Raw genomic sequence first — 24139 nt, forward strand, 5'->3', positions numbered from 1 at the left:
CAGAGGATCAGAAGTCCAAGGGCACCCTTGGCTACATAGTGACTTTGGGGCTAGACTGAGATGCATGAGACCCTTTCTCAAAAATAAATTAACTGGTTTCTTAGTTTAAAGAAATAATGCCAATTTGAATTTTTCATGTTTTGTATTTGTGTATAGCCAAGTCATAGGGTGTTGGAGTATGTTCATTTATAGAAACTAATAAAACTTGGTAAGCTCCAAATTCTGAGCTCTTAATTTTATAGCCTAGTTTATAGTTTTGCTTTCAGGATAACTTATGTACACACACATTTGTACATAGGCTACAGATACCCAGCAGATGCTAGAATAGCCGTCTTTTCTAGCTATAGACAAGACTATGTTACTAAATATCTGAACTATTTATGAGAATTCAGTTTTGATTCCCCATAGTCCTTTAAAAAAGTGGTGGTTGTACATTAGGTATTTTTATAATTGTTATTTGATAAGATACTCTTCTACTCAGAAACATTACTGATTTATTTATGTGGCACATGCTTCAGATGGAATGGCAGATCAGGTCAGACTTCTTTGCAGAAATTATTTCTCTACAAGTTTAGAATCCTTACCCCTTTCTCCTAAGGCCTGAGAACACTTTTAGTAGGGACTCTTTATTTGGGAGGCAGGACTTTAATTACAGGGTTTTCGTTTTCCACTGACAGTAGTTCCCTTTTCCACAGTTGTGCCTTCAGGGGAGCAATGCATCTGTGGACACATACACTTGAGAATTGGAGTCTGTGCAGCACGTTGTCTTTCTAGACATCTTCGTGCAGTGCCAGCATTCACAGAGGGCTCCTGTAAGACAGGTTTTCTCTCTTGCCCCTCCTTTCAACTTCTAGATCTGGTGACTTACATAGATAAATGTTCTAGTCAGACAAACAGCAGAAGGAATTTAACATCTGCCAAAAAATTGGCAGTGTGAAGCCAAGCTGGCTGTTTCAGCCTCCCTCCCTGATCTCTGTGGGTGTGCAGCCCGCGTTTGTCAGGCCTTCCTTAGTAAGCATTACATCACTGTGCACTCCCATCTTTATCACACTGGCTTTTCTTTTGAAAGCCTCTGTCATCAGGCTTTAACTTGTTAACCCCTTAACGCTTTGTGGTGTGCTTTGAAGAAGGAAGGTATTTAGTCTGAAAGAAGAATCTTAATTTGATATAATGTTGTCATAGAGTATGCCTGTGTGTGTAGAAAAGTTAAGGTACTGGTAACCACCTCAAATTATTAGATTGATGTTTTGAAAGTATCTTTTTTTTTTTTTGACGAAAGCTATCTTAAAGAATTTTGAAGACAGCTTAGGAAAGTACTGCTTTTTAAAATGCACATATTTACAGTGGCTGAATTTCTCAGAATTAAAATTTGGAAACAACTCTTATTGATGTTCCTCAACTAGATTACAGATAAATGAACTGTTGTCTATCCCTATAGAGAATGTTGCTATTTATTCATACCATGAATGAATGTCAGATGTGCTGTGCTATGAGAAAGGAGTCAAAAGCTCCTATGTAATTCCATTTATATATAGAAGTACTTTGACTTGTTTTTTTTTTTTTTAATTTCTGGAAGTACTGAGTTTAAGTCCTCTTGCCATAGAGCCACATCTGAGTCCAGAAGTACACAATCTTAACTGTTGGTCTGCATTGTGCACAGCCTTTTCTAGAACAGAAGCCATTTCATTTGTTTACTGTTGCTGCATTAAGGAAGATAATTGTGGTTCTTAGTTTCAAGATTGCTATTAAAGTTGAGTACCCAGAACAGAGACTGCCAGTGATTTTAAACAAAAGCAAGAGTTGTTGGGTTTATTTGTTTTGTTTTGCTTTTTAAAGAAAAACAAAACCCAACTTGTTATTCTTTCCTGACGTTTAATGACACGACTAAACTCTCAGTCTCTAAAAACAAAAATGAGCCCATTAAAGCTTCATGATTGATGAGCTATAGAGGACTCAGTGGTTAAGAGCATTTGCTGCTCTTGCAGAGGACTGGGTTTGGTTCTCAGCGCTATGATGGCAGCTCACAGCCTTCTGTGACTCCAGTTGGAGAAGATCCAGTGCCCTCTTCTGGCCTCCGTGGGCACAGCGTGCATGTGGTACACTTAGGTACACAGAGTCAAAACACTCACATACATAAAATAATAAATATATTTAAAGCTTCATAGTTCTTTAGAAAGTAACAGGAGGCTCTCCCCTCCCCCCAGATCCCAGTCCTTGGTGTTTTGGATGGTTTGGGACAGCCTTATTTTGAATAGGTGAATTGGGAAACCTGGATTGGTTCCTTATGTGGTCCATGTTGTGTTGTCACACACTGTTAGTGTGTGTGCCTGCCCTATTCTTCCGACTGGAGTGTATGACCTAAGAGCGGGGAGTTGGCTTTATTACAGCTTTGGTTCTCAGCACCTAACTCAGCATCTTGATAAATACAATGGCTAAATGGTGTGCGGTGGAGGTGAGATTAAAGAGGAGACTAGTGTGACATGAGTTCACTGATTTTATTAGTCTGCTAAGACTGTCATAACCAAGTACCATAGATTAGGTGGCTCAAACAGCAGATATTTGTTTTACCATGGTTCTGCAGGCTAGAAATTCAAATGAGGGCTGGCTGAGTGAGGTTTGTTTCTGGTGAGACTTCCTGCCTTGCAGATGGGTGTCTTCTTGCTGTGTCTTCTCATCGGCATTTTTCTATGCTTGTAGTCTTTCTTCCTCTTAAGAGATGTCAGTCCTGATAGATTAGGGCTCTGCCCTTTGACCTCATTTAACTTTAATTGCTTTCCTAAAGATTCTGTTTCCAAGTACAGAGAGATACTGGGAGTTAGGACTTCAACATACATGTTTTGAAGAGAAGGCACAGTTACGTTCACTGGTTTCCTGCAAATAGATGAGTATGCTGCTGTAGTTATGTTGTTGCTGCTGTGTCAAAATGCCTGACACAAGCGTTTTGTCAGGACAGGTCCATTTTGGCTTGCAGTCCACCATGGCAAAGCAGTCCTAGCGGCAGAGTCGGAGGCCCTTGAGTATGTTGCATCCACATCCAGGAAAGCCTGGGAAATGAATGCTGGTGCTCAGCTATCTTTTTCCCTTTTATTCAGTTTAGACCCTAGACTGTAGGAATGGTGTTGCTCATATTCAGATGGGTCTTCCATGCCCAGGTAAACCTTTGTGGATGTACCCTCATAGACACACCCAGAAGTATGTTTTCTGTGGTCATTCTGAATCCAGTTAAATTGATGATAAAGACTAACTACATATTCCAAGTTATTAAGATACTGAACAGTATACATCCCAGACCTAGTCAGAGAAACACAAGTCTGTAACACTAGACATTTCATTGGAGAGAGTAGTATAGAGAGTTGGTAAAGCAGATAGATCTGAAAGGAAAAATAGGAACACTGAAATAACACAGAGGTGTTGTTAATTTACTGATGCAGTTATTACCTCTTTGGCTGAGAGAACCAGGAGAGGTTTGAGATTTTTCAGTGGTTGGAGAAGCAGCTGCATAGGGCTGTCTCAACTTTATGAGGAGGACCTACTGCCTGGTTGCTTCCAAAGGCTTGGACAAAGGACCCCACAAACCTGGGACTCAGACTCTGTATAACAGTATTCTCACCCTTCCCAATGCTGCGACCTTTTATACAGTGCCTCATGCTGTGGTGATCCCAACCCTAAAATTATTTCCGTTGCGACTTTATAACTGTCATTTTGCTACTGTTAAGAATCGTAATGTAAATATCTGTGTTTTCTGATGGTCCTAGGTGACACCACTGCCTGATGAGGATATATTACCTCACTGATGACAGTGTTTGTGAACATGATGAGTCTAGTCCTGAGAGAAGCTGAGACTATAAATGACTATAAATGCTAGCAAACAGTCCAATAATAGGGTGATACTTGTAGGAATATAGTATAGACTGGAAGGAGCTCATTTGCCTTTTCTCCATCTTTATCTGTGTGTGTGTGTGTGTGTGTGTGTGTGTGTGTGTGTGTGTGCGCGCGCACGCGCGCTCTATTCATGATGACTGATAGAAAGCCATCTGGCAGAGGAAAAATAGAGTATATGGAGCATAATAAAGAAGAATGTAGAGGGGTGAGCAGGACCTGCAACAGGGTCTTATAGCTGATACACTTGTTGTTATTGATGTGAGGGTAGCCTCTCAGAAATGCAGTTTGGCAGTGTGTATCTAAAATCTTAGATATGTGTATACTTTTTGGCCCAGTAGTAATTCAAGCTTGTGGCATGATCAGTAGTTATTCTTGGTAAATTTTGAGAAAAATGGTGCTGCTCATCAATTTGTTCAAGTGTTATTTATTTTAACCCTTAGTCTGGCTGAATTAAGTGCATAGAATTACAATTTTTAAAACTGCAGTGAACATGAGGGTCTTGTTTAGCATTTTGCTTCTCCTAAGCCATTAGGAATGTGTTTGTATGTGTATATGTATATGTATCTTAGCATAGAAATATTATTTTTTTAATGCTCTTGTACTCAAGTAGGTAATTTCTAATGTTAATACAAAGGCTTAGAAAACCTTAATACACATGTGTAAGTAAATACCATATGTAGACATAAATTTGCATATAGAAAATTTTAATCACTACTATTGGAAAGTTAAAATAGGACAAACACTTGCCCAGAGTTAAGAAATGTCAGTTAGCAAAAATGAGATTTGGAGACTAGGCATTCTTTCAAAAAAGGTAGAGGAACTCACAGTTGATCAGGTATTATTTATATTTGAGTCACATTGCTGTATCTCAGTCTTACAGTGTAAGTGTGTCGGTTATCATACCCCTTTATACTAAAGAGATATCTTGCTCAGAGAATGCTAGAACTGGGAAAACCCTGTCAGTCTAAGCAATACTCCAGCTGATTCTCAAGGGAAGGACACAAGGGACTGTCAGGAAAGCGATAACATAATCTGGAGAAAGAACATAAGGCATTATCTTGGGTCAGGTGTGGTGGTTCAAGCCTGTCTCAGCACTCAGGAAGCAGAGGCAGGAAGGTGATTGCAAGTCCAAGGCAAGCCAGACTTACCTTTTAAGTCACAGATGTCAAGACCTGTCTCAAAAAACAAACAACAAAAACCTTTGTAAACAGGTGAATAGATGAGGAGTGGAGGAAGATGGGATGATAAGGCCGATTGGTAGTTGGAGAAGGGAATTGGATGCCAGCATGTAGCAGTTAACCACTGGAATATGTTTTTATAAGTTTTGAGCCATGTGAGTAACTGGGTAAAACATATTTCAAGAGGATTAATCTGATAGCAGTGTATAGAAAAAAAATTATAGGACATAAAAAGCCAGGGTGTCGGTATATAAGAGATTGCGTGTGATATTTATTAAACCTCAAGAGTTAGGCATGTAAAAGACACTTAAAGTAAAAATGATAACAAAAGAAGAACAAGGGAATCATCACTTGGAAAACCCTGTTTGGATGACTGAGGAAGATGGGGTGTTGAAGACAGAAAACAGCTCTCAGATAATCCTGAAACATTCAGAAGAGAAGCCTCCACAGCTTCCTAGGATTAAGTTTAAATTGAGCAGGCCAGCAAGATGGCTCAGCAGGCAAGGGTGCTTGCTGCCAAGCCTGACAGCCTGAGTACAGCCTCAAGGAGAGAGAACCACCTCCCAAAGGCTGCTGTCTGACATCCACATACGAAGAGTGACATGTGTGCACATGTGCACACATACAGTAAATAAATGTAATAAAATGTTTAAAGAAATTACATTTGGCAGTGTTTCTATTTTTTTTATGTCACCCAACTAAGAAATAGAAAGCAGATTAGTTTATCTGTTAGATGATTGCTTTCTTATCTAAATTTATAACAGTTCTCATATATAGTAAAAATGGAAGCTGACCTAATTATTAACTTTCTTTTGCCATCAGTCTTAACTATTGTATCTTAATGTATACACTATTGAATAAATTAGTGATAAAATTAATTCGATTTAGTTACACCTAATTACAGTTCCCCAGATTATCGAATCTAATGGAGAGGCTTTGTATACATAACTGAATGTCCTGTTTGGAAAGAAACATGGTTCTCTGACACTGTATTTTAATTTCAAGAAATTGTCATTTTAGTACATACTACTCAAGGCACTAGAGTGATTGGAAGAATTAAGAGTGTGACATAAACTGTCAGAAGGGATTTGGAAGGAGCTGAAGCTGTGGAAGGTGATTAATAGGAAAGAAGTGGGCTGATCGGTAAAACTGAGATTGAAGACTTACCTAACTACAAGAGAACATGGTGCTTCAGTGTTCAGTTTTCACCACTACCACCTGTCAAATCATTTTTTTTTTAAGGAAAGACTTATTTATGTGCACATGTGTGTTGAGATGCTGTGTATGTGTGTGCCCATGGAGGCCAGAAGAGAGTGTTAGATCTCTTAGAGCTGGAGTTCCAGGGGTTATGAGCTGCCTTGTTTGGGTGTTAGGAACCAAACTCAGATCCTCTGGAAGAGCAGAGAACTCTCTTAACCACTGAGCCGTGTCTCCAGCCCCCTAATACTTAACTCTTGAATGTCTTTTTCATTTACTTCATGATAGCATGTCTGAGAATAGTCCAGTTTTCCACTCAGCTAAGACCTAGTCTTTATCCTTTAGGTATTTAATATATATATAATGGAATGCTTTGACAATAGACATTTTCAATGTTTCACATCTGCTAAAAATTAAGTTCTATGAATTTATATATCTATGGGAGGAAATTAATTTGGAGTTATATTTACCTGATTATTGAAGAACAAATGGTCAGGACAGGCAAAGTCCTGAAAAATCACTGGGAGACTGAAAGAGGTACGATTTAGGTTTTCACTTTAAGGGACAGATTTGAGAGAAGTTTATGGTTGTTCATGCAGAGTAATCTTGCTGGATAAGAGAAAGAATGTCAGAAATAGATCTTACTTTGATAATGAGCAGTACTTGATGCACAATTTTTAGTTCTTAGACTTGACTTGCAGTAAAGTTGTTAAGGTGAGTTATTTTTATATAACTGGATAAAAAAACTCAGCTTTTATGTAGTTATAAGTATGAAATGGTGAAATTTTAATCTCAGTACAAATTTAATTATTAATAGTTGATTTAAATTGTTTTGATTTTTGTAGAGCACTTCAGTTGCTTTTCTAAATCCAGTCAGCAGTACACATACAAGATAACATAGGGAAAGAGTTGCACAGCCTCAGGGAAAATAGAGGGGTCAAAGTGAGGACAGGCCATAGTACACTCAAATCATTGGATTGGCTTGGTGAGAACATGTCAGTGAAACCAGCTGTGCTTATTCTGTTACTGTGCTAAATAAAATATACATAGAATAAGATTTCCTGGTTTTGCCATGTTTATGTACAATACAGTAGCATTAGGACATTCAGAGTGTTGTGGAACCATAATCACCATTGTCCATTTCTAAAACCTTTCATCATCTCAGACGTTACTCATTAACCAATAACCTACTACCTCTGCCCCTAGATCCAGGATCCAGTACTCTGCATTCTACTTCCTGATTTCTTGAATTTGCCTATCTTAGGTACCTAATAAAAATGGAGTTCAAAGTGCTTTTTTATGATGTACCATTTGGTTTAAAAATGAGTTAGTAATTTAGTTAAGCTTTTTTTTGCATGTATTATAGATATTTTATATTCAAGTCTGGAAGAATGGTGCATTTATTATTGCTTTAGGGTTTCTGTTGCTGTGAAGAGACACCATGACCACAGAAACTCTTTCTTATAAAGGAGAACATTTAATTTGGGTGGCTTATAGTTTCAGAGGTGAGAAACATGGTGGGCATGCAGGCAGACACGGTGCTGGAGAAGGGCTGAGAGTTCTGCATCTTGATTCGAAGGCAGTAGGAAGTGAAATGTGACGCTAGATGTAGTTTGAGCATAGACCACAAAACCCACACCCACAGTGACATACTGCCTCCAACAAGGCCGTGCCTACCCCAGCAAGGCCACACCTCCTAATAGTACCACTCCCTATGGGTTTATGGGGTCCAGTTACATTCAAACCACCACAGTTATCTATTGCCTCATGTTAGTGTTATTGGTCTTTGTCAATATCATTGTTATATGAATCAGGTACTTCTTGACTATCTTCTCTTTATGGAACTTCTTGAATACTTGTTCGATATTTTCTTTATTCTAATTTTCACTAGGCTTTAAAAAGACAGTATCTCAGATGATGGATTTAGAGTTCTCAAAAATAAGATACACTAAAGTTTGTATCTAAAAGTTCTTTTATTTCATGCTATAAATTTCAAGTAACTGAAGTCACTGGGCTAGTTTTTTATTGTGTGTTTTTCAAAGATGGTTTCAAAAGTTCATGTGTTTGCTTCAATGCTGCCATCTGGTGACTATTTGGGATATGTCAACATGGTGCTTAAACTGGCAGTGCATCTTTAAAAATAAAAAGTGGCCTAGCATCCTAAACTTGATTTGCAAACCCATAATGTCATGTAACTGAATGTGGGGTTTAAAAAATAATGTGATAACAATAGAAAGGTTTTGAATGTGTAACAGACAAAAAGTAATTGAAAATCAAATGTATAATGAACTAAGTGTTTATGGTATTGCTCACCTGTGTCACATTGTGCAATTTCACTGCATCCTTGATTCTGGACCTACAACACAAGCACCGTGCACTGCCTGAGAGCTTCCTCTTAGGACACCACTGAACATTACCTATAATGCCTCAGCTCAGATTTGGGGTCATCGGATGTTATGAACTGCAGAGTTTTTTACCATTCAGCTAAAATGTTTTCTACTGCGACAGAAACATAATGGTTTAATTATGGAAAACAGTGAGCATTAGTGTGTCCCTGCTGTCATTCTTCTGCATGTGAGTGTCAGAGCAGTGTATTTTTGGATTGTGTTGTGCCCGAGTGGCTAGTTTTTAAGACTACTATTTGAGTTGCTGACAAATTTCATAAAAATTTAAGTGAATTTTGGCTTGGGTTTAAGACAGAATTTCCGATAATTTCTAAATGTTTTGGCCCTAGTCTTTCTTCTGACATTTTGTACTATGTATTTAGGTAAAACAGCATTGGACAATTATAAAATCAAAATATTGATTGATTTTGAACCATGTTGAGGGGGCACTGTGTCTTGCACTTTTGGATATCCAACCAAAATTTCATTCGATATGTAAAAAATGAATAAACCTATCCATGTTACTATGCAAATTTACTTTCATCTTTAATAAATGGCAAAGATACCAAAGAACTGTTTTAAATTTCATTATGATTTACTATCACTAAATATAATTTGTATGTCTGGTTTTTGTATCTATATAACTGGGGTTTTATAAAAATTTTTTGGGCCAAAGGAGGTCACAGTGAAAGGAAGCCCTGACATAAGACAACAGACCCAAGTACAGCTGAAGTGCTGGAAGCCCCAGGAGTCCCAGTGCTTTAGAGAGAGGGAGTGAAGGTGAGTGTTGACGATGGATGTCTCTCACCTTGTAGCTAGAGTTTTTCTCTCCGGGTCCCACCAAGCCCTGGCAGTCCCATAGCCCATTTATAAAAAAAACCACACAGACGCTTATATTATTTAAACTGTTTGGCCTAATGGCTGAGGCTTCTTGATAGCTGTTCTTATATCTTAAATTAACCCATTTGTATAAATCTATACCTTGCCACACGGCTCATGGCTTACCAGTATCTTACGTGTTGGTACTCATGGCGGTGGCTGGCAGCATCTCCTGACTCAGCCTTCCTGTTCCCAAAATTCTCTTCTCTGCTTGTCCCGCCTATACTTCCTGCCTGGCTACTGGCCAATCAGCATTTTATTTATACAGAGCGACAGAGCGATATCCACAGTATCACCTAGTTATCCAGGCTATGAAATCACTGTGAGATGACTTTGTAAACTTTACATCAATACACTGTTTTCTTCGTTCTCTTCCCAAGCGAGGTACTATTTTTATTGTTTTTGTTTTACCTGGTGTTCTGTAGTGTATGTGTGCAGTGCTTAGTGTTTGTTGTGCACTGTTCTCTTAAACAGAAAAAGCAGAGCCTTCTGAGAGTTTACAGTTGTTGACACATGTCAGTTAGATACCCATCCACATATTAACTAGTGAAAAGAATGAAGGGAATAAGTAAAGCAAGGAAGGGCCTTGTGTTGTTATGGTTTGTGGATTGCCTTGATGTGTTTAGTAGGGTGTTAAGAGAAAGCCGTATTGACAAGACTTTAGTAGAGATCAGAGAGATTTAGACAAGAGCAGTCAATATAGAAGGGAGGAAATGCAGACAGAGGTCCTGCTTTGGAATATCTGGCTTGTGAAGAAAACAGAATCAGAGGTGATGGAGGGGGGTGCTGTTGGAAGTTAGAATAGTAGATGATGAGGTCAGATGTGTGTGGTGGGTAAGATTTAGAGTTAGGCTGCTGCAGATCACACAGGGTCTTGTGGTTCACTTGGCATTTTGATCTGAATTGGAGACTTGTACTAGATGGTCTGAGGCAGCTAAATCACATACCTCACCTTAACTCTTAACGGGTTCCCTCTGGTTGCTGTGCTTAATGGAGTGTAAATATAGCTGCAGGAATCAGTTTACTTTAATACAGATCATGGCAACAGTAAGGTACAAGGATTAAGCTTGGACAGATCTATGAACAGTGATTATATAGCATATTGTCTGGTTTTTCGTAGACCTTTACAAGTTGTCTTTATGGATTACCAGTAGTGTTTAGTTAAAGAGTTGATATTTGATTGGATCTGAAGCAGTGCATCAGTCTGTCACACTACTGCTTTCTTTTGTTGGTGTCGTTTTGTACATCCATGTTTTCCATATTTTGCATGTTGAATTTTATTTTTTTTCAAATTAAAAACATTTCAAGTTAACATACAAAGTAATTAGTTTCAAAACATACATTTTTCTTTTCTTTTTGTAAGTGTATAAGTGGTTTACTTCCATGTATGTCTGTGTACCATATTGGTGCCTGATCTCCACGGAGGCCAGAAGAGGGCATCAGATCCTTTGGGACTAGAGTTACAGACAGTTGTGAGCTAGGAATTGAACCCGGCCGGGTCCAGAACAGCCAGTGCTCTTAACCCTTGGGCCATCTCTCTAGCCCCCCCCCCCCCCAATTCTTCCCTCACTACTCTCCCCCATCCCCTCCCCTTCCTCTTACTGATTCCTGTCCTCTCTCTAGTCTCCTCCTTCTGCTTACATGTTGCATGTATTCCTCCACCCTCTCATGAACACAGTATAGGTTTAGACATAGGTCATTGGTTTAATGGAGCAAGTAACAAGGCAGCTAGTTTGTTAGGTCCTACACACTGCTTGAATGACCTCAGTAAAAGTGACTTGCGATGCACAATACCCATTTTGTACTGAATGATTTCTCTTTATGTACTATCCTCCAGTTTTGTCCACGTTGTAAATGACAAAATTACGTTCTTTTTGGTATTGAGTGAAACATCATTGAAGACACATTTTGAAACAGATTATTGCGTAGATCTATTGCATTATCTGTCTGTCTGTCTGTCTGTCTAGCTGTATCTGTAGCCAGGGTGGTGCTCTGTACCTCAGGTTGGCTTCCAGTCTTTGATTCTTCTGCCTCAGTACTTAGAGTAAGAGCAGTTATCGCCATACCTGGCTAGTGATGTTGCCCTTTATTGTAGTAGAGAAGTGGAGGCTATTCTGCAAGGACTCCACCCTTCCTCTCCTCTGTGTCCTTTATTGATGCATGCTTTTCTGATTTTGTCTTGATTGGGGATGTGTGTCCATTCTCCATTTTTTATTTTTTTTATTTTTTATTTTTTTAACAAATTATTTATTTAGTATGTACACAGTGTCCTGCCTGCATGTACGTCTGCACACCAGAAGAGGGCACCAGATCTCATTATAGATGGTGTGAGCCATCATGTGGTTGCTGGGAATTGAACTCAGGACTTCTGGAAGAACAGCCAGTGCTCTTAACCACTGAGCTATCTCTCCAGCCCCATTCTCCATTTTTTAAAAAGGATTTATTTATTTGTGCATGTCTCTGTGTGTACCTGTACGAATGTATGAGTATATGTGTAGAGGTCAGAAAAGGGCATCAGAGCTGGAATTAACATGTGTTTGGAGAATACCTGACTTGTTATATGAGTGCTTGGATCCAAACTCCGGTTGTTGTAATTGCAAAGTAAGTGCTCTTAACTACTGAGCCATCTCTCCAGCCCCTCCACTCTCCATTTTGATAGGCAATGTTTTTGTTATGTTCTTCTTGGCTCCAGCCAGTCTTACCTCTGAACCTTTTTTATCATTGCTTTTTTTTGTGTTCTAGAATGTTCTATCTAGCCAATTCCTGACCCACCTTTGGCAGATAATCTTCCTTCCTTCCTTCCTTCCTTCCTTCCTTCCTTCCTTCCTTCCTTCCTTCCTTCCTTCCTTCTTTCCTTCTTCCTGGAGCTGAAGACTGAACTCGGCCTTGCGCTTGCTAGGCAAGTGCTCTACCACTGAGCTAAATCAGCAACCCCAATTTTATTTCTTACTTTCCAGAAGTAAGTAAAACTATAAGAAATAGCATCTTCAACTTTTACCCGCTTTTACTATTCTTCCTTCAAGGCAAATAAATATCTGTGTACTATTCTGTATTGTTAAAAACCAGTTTTAACCCATGTTTTAAAAGTCACCCTTCTCCCAGCACTCGGGAGGCAGAGCCAGGTGGATCTCTGTGAGTTCGAGGCCAGCCTGTCTACAGAGTGAGTTCCAGGAAAGGCGCAAAGCTACACAGAGAAACCCTGTCTCAAAAAAACCAAAAAAAAAAAAAAAAAAAAAAAAGTCACCCTTCTTTGGTGTGAAACCATTCTATATTGTTGTTGTCATTACTGTCAGATGCTAATATATGTGACTGTTGTGCACTTGGCGCTACTATGGCTGGAAATTAAGTGTGTTTAGAGTTAATAAGCACAAGTAGGGGCAGCTCTAGGCCTGGCTCCATAGTGTGTTTCTACTTGCTTCTGTTCTTGTTTGTTTCTTGAGTGTTTGACTGTTTTTGTCCACTGTTCCATATTATAAAATGAGTTTAACCTTTCATACCATAAACACTTAGAATATATTGAAGCCATTCGGTATCTTCTTTTTTTCTTCAACAATTTCTTGTCTGCTTTCTGTCCCCTTTATAACAGTGTCCATTTCTGACTAGTTCTATGTAATGAGGTCTCCAAGTGCAGAGTACAGTCAATATTTTATCTTTCCAATTGCAGTTCTATACTGCTGTGTCAGGATGGCTGTCCCTGGGAAGAAAGGAAGAGGTAGCATATTGGAAAGGATTGCTGAGATGGAGTGTTCTTGAGACATGGGTGATGATTCTGTGGTCATTGATTCCATAATAATTTAAGGAGTACACTTACAGTCTGTATGTTTCCAGTATGTTTTAATTAGAAAGTTAACATTTAAATTTAAAGAAATGAGTAAATATTGATAGAAATGTGGTAACTCTGGATTGTCTGAAACAAATACCAGTGGTGATCTGGATATTGGTGTTCAGAATTTAGAAGAGAGAAAACCTAGAGAAAGATTTTAATGACATCAACAAACAGATGATAATTGAAAGTACCCAGTGAGATTGAGTGGATAGAAAAGGATACAGAGTGAGGAATAGGAAAATGGATGTCAGAGATAAGGAACATCAATGTTTTCAAGTGTTGGAAGGAAAAAAAAAAAAAGGACACCAAAAAAGACCAGACTGAAACATTTGGAAAGATAACCTCACTACATATAGACAGTGCTTGTTGATGACACTAAGAACTACTTAAATACGATCATACATTATTATTATTATTTGTGATATTCATAAAAGTTGTTTACGTTATAAAAACTTGGTCATGCCATTTGTCTTAGTGACTTTTCTATTGCTGTGAAGAGACACCATGATCAAGGCAACTTACAAAAGCAAGCATTTAGTTGGGAACTTGCTTACAGTTTCATGAGGTGAGTCTCCACGTGGTAGCAGGCAGGCAGGTGCAGGCATGGCATTGGAGCTGCTGAAAGCTTACATGTTGAAAAACAATCACAAGGCAGGGAATGAGTGAGCTTCCTTATAGTTTCAGAGATACTCCATTATGGTCATGGTGGAAAGTATGGTGGCAAGTAGGCAGGCAGTGCACTGTTGAAGTAGGTAAGGGCTCTCTATCTTGATTCAAAGGCAGCAGGCAGGGTGAGGGGAGTGACAGGGTAGGAAGAGAGAGAGACTGAGACTGTTCCTAGTGACACACCTCCTCCAACAAGGCCACACCTCCTAATCCTTCCCAAACAGTGCAGCCAACTAGGAACCAAATATTTAAATATATGAGCCTATGGAGGCCGTTCTCATTCAAATCCTCACACCATCTGTACTAGTTAGGATTCTCTAGAGTCACAAAACTTATGGAATGAAATCTCTCTCTCTCTCTCTCTCTCTCTCTCTCTCTCTCTCTCTCTCTCTCTCTCTCTCTGTGTGTGTGTGTGTGTGTGTGTGTGTGTGTGAGAGAGAGAGAGAGAGAGAGAGAGAGAGAGAGAGAGAGAGAGAGGAGAGAGAGAGAATTTATTGGAACGACTTATAGGCTGCAGTCCAACAGTGGCTAATTGTGAATTAAAAGTCCAAGCATCTTGCAATGAAAGGATAAATTCTAGAATGACCTTGAACATCTGTTGCCTTTCTGTGTTAGCTTTATAGGTGTGTGCTGCCTCTCTGGTTTATGTGGTGCTAGGGATCAAACCCAGGTTTTCGTGCATGCTAGGCAAGTACTCTACCAACTGAGCTACATAGCCAGCTTCATCTGGCTCACTAACTTTATTGCTCTTTTTGTTTTCCCCCTGAAGAATAAAGTCCAAGGCTTGAGAGATAGCTTAGTGGGTAAAGTGCTTTCTAGGCAAGCATAAGTACCCAAGTTTGGATCTCTAGCACCTACAGTGAGATGGGCATTGGATACAGAATAACCAGAAGTTCATGGGCTAACTACCCTGGAGCAAGCAACAGGAGACCCTGTCTCAACAGGGTAGAAGACAAGAACCAAAAACACCTGAAGTTTTTCTCTGACCTTCACATGCATGCAGTGATGCACACCTATACTCAAGCACACGAACACACACAGTGATTGGGGGGAAAAGTCATTCCTTTCTTCAAGTGTAAATTATTTTTAGCCTTTTTGGTTTTTTGAGACAGAGGTTCTCTGTGTAGCTTTGGAGCCTGTCCTGTAACTTGCTCCGTAGACCAGCCTGGCCTTGAACTCACAGAGATCTGCCTGCCTCTGCCTCCCAGTGCTGGAATAAAAGGTGTGTGCCATCACCGTCCAGCTATTTTTATCCTTTTTAAGGGTATAGTTGATACATAAAAAATTGAAAATATTGGACTGGAGAGATGGCTTAGTGGTTTAGAGCACACTGCTCTTGCAGAGGACCCAAGTTCAATTCCTAGGAACTCCGTGGTTGCTCTTAGCCATCTTTAACTCTAGTTTTAGAGGATCTGACAGCTTCTTCTGGTCTCTCTAGGCACCATATGCACATATATACATATGCACATACAATCATATAGGCAAAGCACTCAGACACTGAAAAATCTTTAAAAAGAAACATAAGTGGAAAATATTTGATGTGTACATTTTGTTGACTTTGAAAGATCAATTTCTTCAGTTTTACAGAATGATTTAGCCTTTTTCTGTTTGATTTGTTTCTTTCCATTTTTCCTCCCTTACACAGAATGATTGTGTTTAAAACTGGCTTTAGCAGTGTATACATCAGAGTCCTTCCTATTGATACTACCTGTATTGCCTTCTCTCTGTCACAAGTAGGGGGTGGAGGGAAGCACTTTGGGGGGGAACGTAGATACTTTTCTTTGCTTCTTATGCTCTTGTCATTTGACTAGCTTACCTAAGTGCTCATAACAGGAGTGTAAGAAGTGCTGAATGTACCCTGTCTTGTCCTCCAAATCACACTGGCAATTTCCCTCTTATGCCAGTACTACATACAGTAGTAGTGTTTATTGCTTGTTTCTTAAAGTACTTAACTGTGCTCTGCCTTACATTATGCTTATGTATATGATTTTTCCAGGGCACATGTATCCCAAGTACGATCTGATCCTAGATATAATTTGTTTGTGCTTACATCTTGGGTAAAAGCAAACTTTATGAAAACTTACTGAGTAGGAATTTTAGGAAGAGTGATATAATTGTCACAAAGTTATGTAAACTCAGAGTAGAGTGTAAAACTAACTTTAATTTTATGTTCATACTAAAAAAAGTACTAGTAGTGGAATCAATTGTGTTTTTCTCTGCAGCCGGTTGCTGAACCAATACCCATCTGTAGTTTCTGTCTTGGTACAAAAGAACAGAACCGGGAAAAGAAGCCTGAGGAACTCATCTCCTGCGCAGATTGTGGCAATAGTGGTAGGTGGTTCCGTTTGCCTTCTGACACATCTGCAAGACAAGGAGAAGGTTGCTGAAATGAGTCGGGAATCTTTAAGCCTTGCCAAATGCATGCATGCTTTAACTTATTCTGGTTTGCGGTAACTGAGTGGAGCTTTTACACTACAGAGGGATTTGAATAGCTCAATTGTTTAATTAACTTAATTCTGTTTCAGGTGTTCTTAGTAAATGTTCTGTGAACTTACCTTTTTCTGATCTTTATATTTTATTATTAAGTAACTGTTTAAATCACATGGTTTAAAGTTGTTGTTTGTTTGTTTTAAATAAACACAATTTAGGCTGATGAGAAAGCTCACTGAGTAAAGTACTTGATGCACAAGCTTGAAGACCTGATTTAACCCCTAGATCCAGTGTAAAGATTTTGGCTCAGTGTGCTAATCTGCATTTGTAATCCCAGCACTGTGGAGTGGGGACAGGGAGGTTACTGGGGCTTGCTAGCTAGACAACCTAGCCTATTGAATGACTGCAGGTCAGTGAAAGACCCTGTCTCAAAACCAAAGTGGAGGACTCTTCAGGAACTGCAGCTGAGTGAGGTTAAACACCATCCTTCCCCTCACGCAGTGTACCTGTACACTTAAGTGTGCACACACAGACAACATAACTCCTTTCCTTTCTTGATTTGTCTCAGACTTGATCTATAGACCCAGAAAGAGAGCACGTTTGTTTTTCTGGATTGTCACATTGGGCTGTTGCTGACACTGGGGTTTATTGAGCCTATGAAATCCTGGGCCTATAAGAAAGATTTTTCTGAGTCTACTAATTTGCTAGTTCCAGAGATCTTCTTGCTCTACTTTTTAGGAATGCACAAGACTTTATAGGAAGGCTTTAATGAAGCAGCAGTATCTTTTATCATTGTTTCATTTTCAGGGTTTAAGGTTTAGCTTTGCAGTACCTGCTCCTCACCCTGGCAGTAGAACCCAGGGCTTTACTCATGTCAGGCAAGTGCTCTACCCAGTGGGCTGTCTCCCCAGCTCAGGCTTTTGAGTTGTTATTTACAGAAGCACTAGAAGAAGGTGGAAATAAATCTTGAGTGCTGAGAGACCACATACAGTACAGTATCATAAGCAAAAGTGAACTCTGGGTGGATTTCAGAGTGAAACACAAAAACTATAAAAACCAGAGTTGATTAGAAATTATCATAGCTTCCATTCCAGTGACAATTTTAACTGTATGTAAATGTTCATGGAGATGTATAGACTTTGGGTCTGGTTAGTTTGGGGATGTGAGTTTTTGTTTTTGCAAGTTTTTTTTAAATGTAAAAGTCTATAAAAATAGTAATAGCTGTTATCTATTACTACAGAAATAAATTAATTTAAGACCTTGCAGCTTATATCAATGACAGACATTTTAATTTTATACTGTTTCTGTGCCCTGGGAATTTGGAAGTGGCTTATCTAGGCAGTTTGACTTGATATCTTATGAGGATATACTTAGGATTTTAATTGGTGCTTCAGACACCTAAAGCTTCTATGGCGGCTCATTTACCTGACTGGCAAATTAAGGGTATTGCCTGGTAAAAAGAAGCCTTAATTTTTTTTCCGTGTGGACCCGTAGATAAGTCTGTGTGAATATCCACGACATGGCAGCTGGCTTTCTCTAAGCACCTTCCATAAAAAACAAGGAAGAGTCTTGAATATCTTCTGTGACAACCTTATAGAAGCTATGCTGTCATTCCAACAATACTGTATTGGTTATACAGATCAACCCTACTTCAATGAGAGAACAAATCTACTTAAGAGGGAAAGACTGTTTGGAGACTGGCCCTCACAATGATCAGGGAAGAAAAGCATGAGCATAGTCAAATCTGTAAATTGATATTTTCTAAAATATTTAAAAACATATTTTGTTGTTTTTCCATTGGCACAGAGGCTGCACTTTAATCTGCTGCTGTTTTAGCCAACAAATGTGGCTCTTCAGTTACTGGGCTGCTTCTCTTGCAGTGGCCTGGCTGCTCAGGCCTTGGCTTGGTGGGAATTCTGTTCCTGCAGGCACCAGCTATGTTGCTGCCACCAAATATAGCTTTTAGTTAAATCTCTATTGTTCTGTTTATCAATAAGACTCAGAAGACAAAGACTGGGGTGAAAACCTGCCAGCTCAGAGAGGCTGAGTAGCAACTAGCAGACCTCCTTTCTTTGCCGCCATCTAGGAAAGAGAGCAGTCTTCCTATCCGCCAGAACCTACGCTACACTAAGTCCCTCCCTAGTACTTCGATCATCAAACTGTCAGACACCCTATGATTCTCTATGATTACTTTCTGTCAATTAATTGCTAACTCAGCCTCCTGACCCAAGGTTGATTTTTATTTAATTAACACAAACTCAAACTTGGGGTTCATAGTGTGATCAGATATCCCACAACAGTACATAACCCAAACTAAAAAGAGCAAGAATAGTTTGGGGGAAATAATTACATTCGATATGGGAAAGATCCAAATGCTATATGAGTTAAAAAAAAATACATTTCTAAGCGTGAAGTCTAAAGAGTCTGTGAACAAGCAGCTTATGCAGAGAAAATTAATTGCTGAACATATGAAAAGAACTTCACCTACAGAATGACAGGAATACATGCCAAATGGTAGGAAAACGTAGTTTTCAGACTTTAAAACAGTGTATATTGAAAGCACAGTGCAAACTTCAGAGGGAAATACAACAAAGTATTCACACTTGGTTAGTGGCACTGGATGTTACACCATGACTTTTGGAAACGTTTGCCCATACATTTCAACCAATAAAACTGAAAATGTCTTTACACTCACCAGTCTTGCTTCCAGGAGTCCTCCTCCTCATGGTGTTAATTTAAAATAAGCAAACTGTAACCATGATATCTTGGTTAGGGTTTCTATTGCTAGGATCAAGTGTCATAGAAAAAGAACTTGTGGAGGAAAGGGTTTATATCACAGTTCATCATTGAAGCCAGTCAGCCCAGGAACTCAAGCAGGGGCCCTGGGGAACACTGCTTACTGGCTTGCTCAGCCCGCCTTCTTACAGCACCTAGAGACCTCCTGCCCAGGGTGACACCACTCACCACATTAATCATTAATCAAGATAGCAGCACCACATGTATTGCCCTGCAGACAAGTCTTAGAGAAGCATTTTCTCAATTGGGAATCTCTGTTCCAAGATATGTCTAGGTTTGTGTCAAGTTTAAAAACCAACCAGTAAATATTTAACAATAGGGAAATAGTCATACAGGTGATCGTTTATCAAATCAGTAGCATATAATCAGTTTAAAGAATAAGAATATGAAGTTTACTAGAATTAAATAATGAAAAGCCAAACAGAAACTACACATTCTATAGCTGTGACTTTCAGCTAGTTTTAGAAGGGAAAGTAGAACATGAAAACAGCTATTATTAGAGATAATGTATGTAGGCCACACTTCTTCTCTTGCTTTTCTTCAGTGTCTGTGTTTTGATGACAAGCTTACTACCTCATAAAAGAGGCAATTCTTTACAAATGGAAAAAAGAGAAAAGATTTAACTAGCTCTTCTCTTACAAAAGAAGAAAGATAGCTATTCAAGGAGTGGAACTAAAGCTTTTATCTGATTCTTTTATCAATAAAAACTTGGGCGTCAGATATTGGAGTAAAAACCTGATTGACTGAAGAAGTGCCGGAGAAGCAACTGGTAACACCCCCCCCCCCCCATCCAAAAGGGCTAAGAATCTAAGCCCCTCCCTACTACTTCCTGTGTCTCTCTATGTCCCGGGTCCTCTAAAAACTATGGCTAATTTTGATCAACTAGTAGCTAGCTCCACCCTCTGGTTCAAGTTAAACTTTATTGGCAGTCTCAGGAGTGTCAGAGTGCAATCAAAATATCCCACAACGTGGATACTGAGTCTGAAAACTGTGATAGTAACTCGTGGGAGGGAATCCCTTCCTTCCCAGCACTCCATCCCTCCAGCTGCTGTTGCCTCTCATCCAGGAGAAATGTTACTTTTCTTTTAGATTTAGCTGAAGTAGCTTAAACCATGAGCATGAAATTGCTTCAGGTTTGGTATTTTTATCCTATATTTTAAAATTATGATACTAAACTGTTCTCAATAAACAATGAGCTCATAGCCAGTGAAATGACTCAGGGGGTAGGGTATTTATCACCAACCAGACAACCTGAGTATGATGCTTGAGACCCACAAGGCCGAAGGAGAGACCCGACTCCTGTGAACTGTCCTTTGACTTTTGTTCCTGCGTGTGGGCTCACATATGTGCTCAGAGAATGAGGACATAAATAACAATAACAGTAATAATATTTGGATTGGCAAGATGGATTAGCAGGTAAAGACACTCACCCTGAAAGCCTGGTGACCCCCCAGAACCCATGTAAAAGTAGAAGGAGGGAACTGACTACACAAAGTTGTCCTCTAAATTCTACATACCAACTGTGACACACATGTATGCAGCCACAAATAATTTAAACGGAGTATAAATGTGAATCAAAAATCCTCCTTTAAAATATGTACATAGCTCTATTTTCTAGGGTGTTAGCAAAATATGTATAAATAGATTTTTGTGTGTTCTTTCAGAGGTGGCCTGGGCATATTTGTATTCATACAAATACCAGCACGTGTACAAACATAATAATTTGATACAGGCTCAATACAAGTTTGGACATGTTTTTTATACTTACATTGTGGGCAGATGTGCTAAATCCTGTTTGGTTTAGGAAAACTGACTTGGAGCGCCAAGTCTTGATGACACATTATCTGGCAAGCTTCCAGGAACATCATGTTTTATCTGATATAGTTAAGATAATTGCCATTTTTCTACCATTTCTTTAGTATCATTACAAAATAATTTTTGATTTTTCATCACTGAAGTGTTTTTCTCTTATTAGGTCATCCATCCTGTTTAAAGTTTTCCACAGAACTAACAGTGAGAGTGAAGGCCTTACGGTGGCAGTGCATTGAGTGTAAAACGTGCAGCTCCTGTCGTGACCAAGGCAAAAATGCAGTGAGTATCTTGCCTCTGCCATGGCTAGTCCTTTCAGTACTCTTTTCCAGGTAGATAATCATTAGTTTGGAATACTGTTCTGTTCACTTGGGCGTAGACTGTTCCGAGGTGATTGGGAAAGCAACTTGGTCATACATTTGCAGAGATACTAAACTGTTTTCAAGAAAGCTTCCAGTTCTTTTGAGCAGTATAGAGGTATTGATTTATGAATGTTTTCTTCCTAATTACAAATCGTCCTTTTGATTTTTATTAAGACAGACCAGGGTTAGCTCTTATCTGGCTATGAATGTACGGAAACATACTGAACCTGTAGTTTTTCACCAAGATTGGATGATGCAAAACTTTCTGCTAACTCAGACTGTTTCCTAAGTTAATACTGATTAAGGAAAATTTTATTATGGTAGTATTTGAAGCTTCTCAGTCTCGATAAGTCCTGAAATTTTTCTGTCTCCTAAAGTTAAGCAAAATATCTTTTCCTTTTTTCTTTTCTTTTCTTTCTTTTTTTTTTTTTTTAAAGGATAACATGCTCTTTTGTGATTCATGTGACCGAGGTTTTCACATGGAATGTTGTGATCCACCACTCACACGGATGCCAAAAGGTGAGAAGTCCTTTCTGAAAATCAAATAACATTGCTGAGAAAGGGTGTTAGTGGAACCCCATTTATCTGATGTTAAGATAAAGAAAATAATTGATTTTCATTTTGAGGTTGTATAAATAGACAGTTGACATCTTAAAGGTAGAATATACTTTCTGATAAGCTTGTTAACATTTTTTTTTGTATTTATGTTCACTTATTTTCAACATTGCAGTGTCTATGAAGGATGAAATAGTTTATGTTTAAATATTTGCTAGTCTCTGCTAGAAGCTAAAATACTTGACTCATGTAATACCTTGAAATCTGTCTTTTTTAAAGGAAGAGATAAAATTGTACTAGGATATGTTGTTTGTGGCACTGCTCAGTACTTTTCAGGGTCCTAGACTCAGATCTGATTTATTCAAAACTTAAAAAAAAATAATCAAATAATTTGTGACCAAATAAGTACCCAAATCATAAGGTACAGCTCAATGCTATTAGATTGTTTTGACACTTGTTCGTTAAAAAGGTGTTGGTTGGGATTTAATTGCCATTTGGTTAGATTTCCATGGCGTACAATTTGGTCATATGTTTTAATTTCTTTAAAAGACAATGTCAACCTTTGTCTAGTGGCACAGAGCTGTAATCCCAACTTGTGGGGAGTCTGAGAGACGGACATCATAAATTCAAGATTTGCCTGAACAAAGTGAATTCAAGGCCAGTCTAGGTCACTTTTCATGACCCCCATTTCTTGTTTTAGAAAGAAAAAAGGTGTAGAGAAATAACTCAGTAGGTTGCAGTGACAGACTGTTTCAGTTTAGTTGACACCCCTGTTTTCCCCACTACATGTGCATAGATTGTATTTGAACTCTTGATTATGATCTGTGTGTGTCCTCAGTCTAACACCTGTAGGACTTTGGATACTGTCTGCTCAGAGGTGGAAAGGGACTCAACCGTAGTTTACAGCCACTTAGAGTTCTTCCTTCAGTTGTCCTAATGCCATCCTGCTGTCACCTTTGGAAACACCCTAAATAGATGCATGAATAACCCGCTCTGTTTTAAAGACAGGGTCTCTCTGTAGTCTTGGTTCTCCTGGAACTCAACTCTGTAGACCAGGCTGACCTCGAACTCAGAGATCCTAAAGGTGTGCACCACCACCACCTGGCATGAATAACTCCCTTTTCCTCTCCTTTGCATCTGTTTGAAGTTGAGATATGAGGCTATTTGAGAATCTTTCAAGATAAGGAGGATTTTCTTAGGAGTTCTTTCCTGTGCATTTAACTTCTACAAAGGGGATTTAATAGTAACTTAAGGCAGGAAAGATTTTACTTTGAATTTATTTCAGACTTAGAGAAAGCTGGCAAAATAGAGCATAGCTTCCTTATTAGTGCCCCTAACGTTATCGTTTTACAAAAGCCATAAGACACAGAATCCAGAAAGTCAGTGTTGACATGATTAACTCTAACCAGAGGCCTCATTTGAATTCTCTAGATCTATTTAGGATCTCACACTTAGTGTCGTACTACTTTGATTGTCTTCAGCTTGTGATAACTTTGTCTTTCCTGACCTTAACTTATTTGGAGAGTACTAGTCCGTTATTTCACTGAAAACCCCTCCATTTATTATTAGATCAAGTTTATAAATTTGACAGTAAGATGATGTGCTGCATTTCCTAGTGTATCACAGCAGATAGATAGTAATGATATACCTTACTACCAGACTGTTAATTTTGATCACTTAATTACAGTCAGAGAGAAATCTGACAGGTTTTCCCTTTTGCCCACTAACTGGCAGCTCAATCTTTCTTGCCTGTGTTGTTGCTAATGTGGTATTTGCATAATGATGACTGTCTAGTCCACCATTCTTTCTAACCTGACTAACTGAAATTCTGACTTAAATAACTGTTACCACTTTCTGAAACATTCATTTATTAAATTACTTTACTCATTGACAACACATGAATTTTCTATTCTATGGATATGCTTTAATCATTTGGCCATTGGAAACACCCTCAAGTTGACTGCTGAGTCCTTTTGACATAACTCTATGAGTATTTTCTGGCATTATAACATTATAAGATCTTTCAAACTATTAGATTTTCTCCTTCCTTGTCCTGGAATCAACCATTAGTCTAAGAAACCTGGCTTTTTTTATTGTAGGATTGTAATTTGGAGCTAATATCTGGGTCCTACTTCTAGATCAAAATTTCTTTCTTATCCCCCCCCCCCTTTTTTT

At 38.8% G+C, this 24139-nt stretch overlaps 1 protein-coding gene across 3 annotated transcripts in view; it reads left to right on the top strand.

Annotated features, from left to right (window-relative positions):
* Positions 1-24139, top strand: part of Kat6a (lysine acetyltransferase 6A) — a 72889-nt gene that overhangs the window by 17628 nt on the left and 31122 nt on the right. For all 3 annotated transcript variants that reach the window (XM_059244890.1, XM_059244892.1, XM_059244891.1), the window contains 3 exons: positions 16235-16343; positions 21214-21329; positions 21847-21928. In XM_059244890.1, coding sequence (XP_059100873.1) covers positions 16235-16343; positions 21214-21329; positions 21847-21928 — 307 coding nt within the window. The remainder of the gene's footprint in view (positions 1-16234; positions 16344-21213; positions 21330-21846; positions 21929-24139) is intronic.

The sequence above is a fragment of the Peromyscus eremicus genome, chromosome 17 (assembly GCF_949786415.1).
Source record: "Peromyscus eremicus chromosome 17, PerEre_H2_v1, whole genome shotgun sequence".
Taxonomy (NCBI): Eukaryota; Metazoa; Chordata; class Mammalia; order Rodentia; family Cricetidae; genus Peromyscus; species Peromyscus eremicus.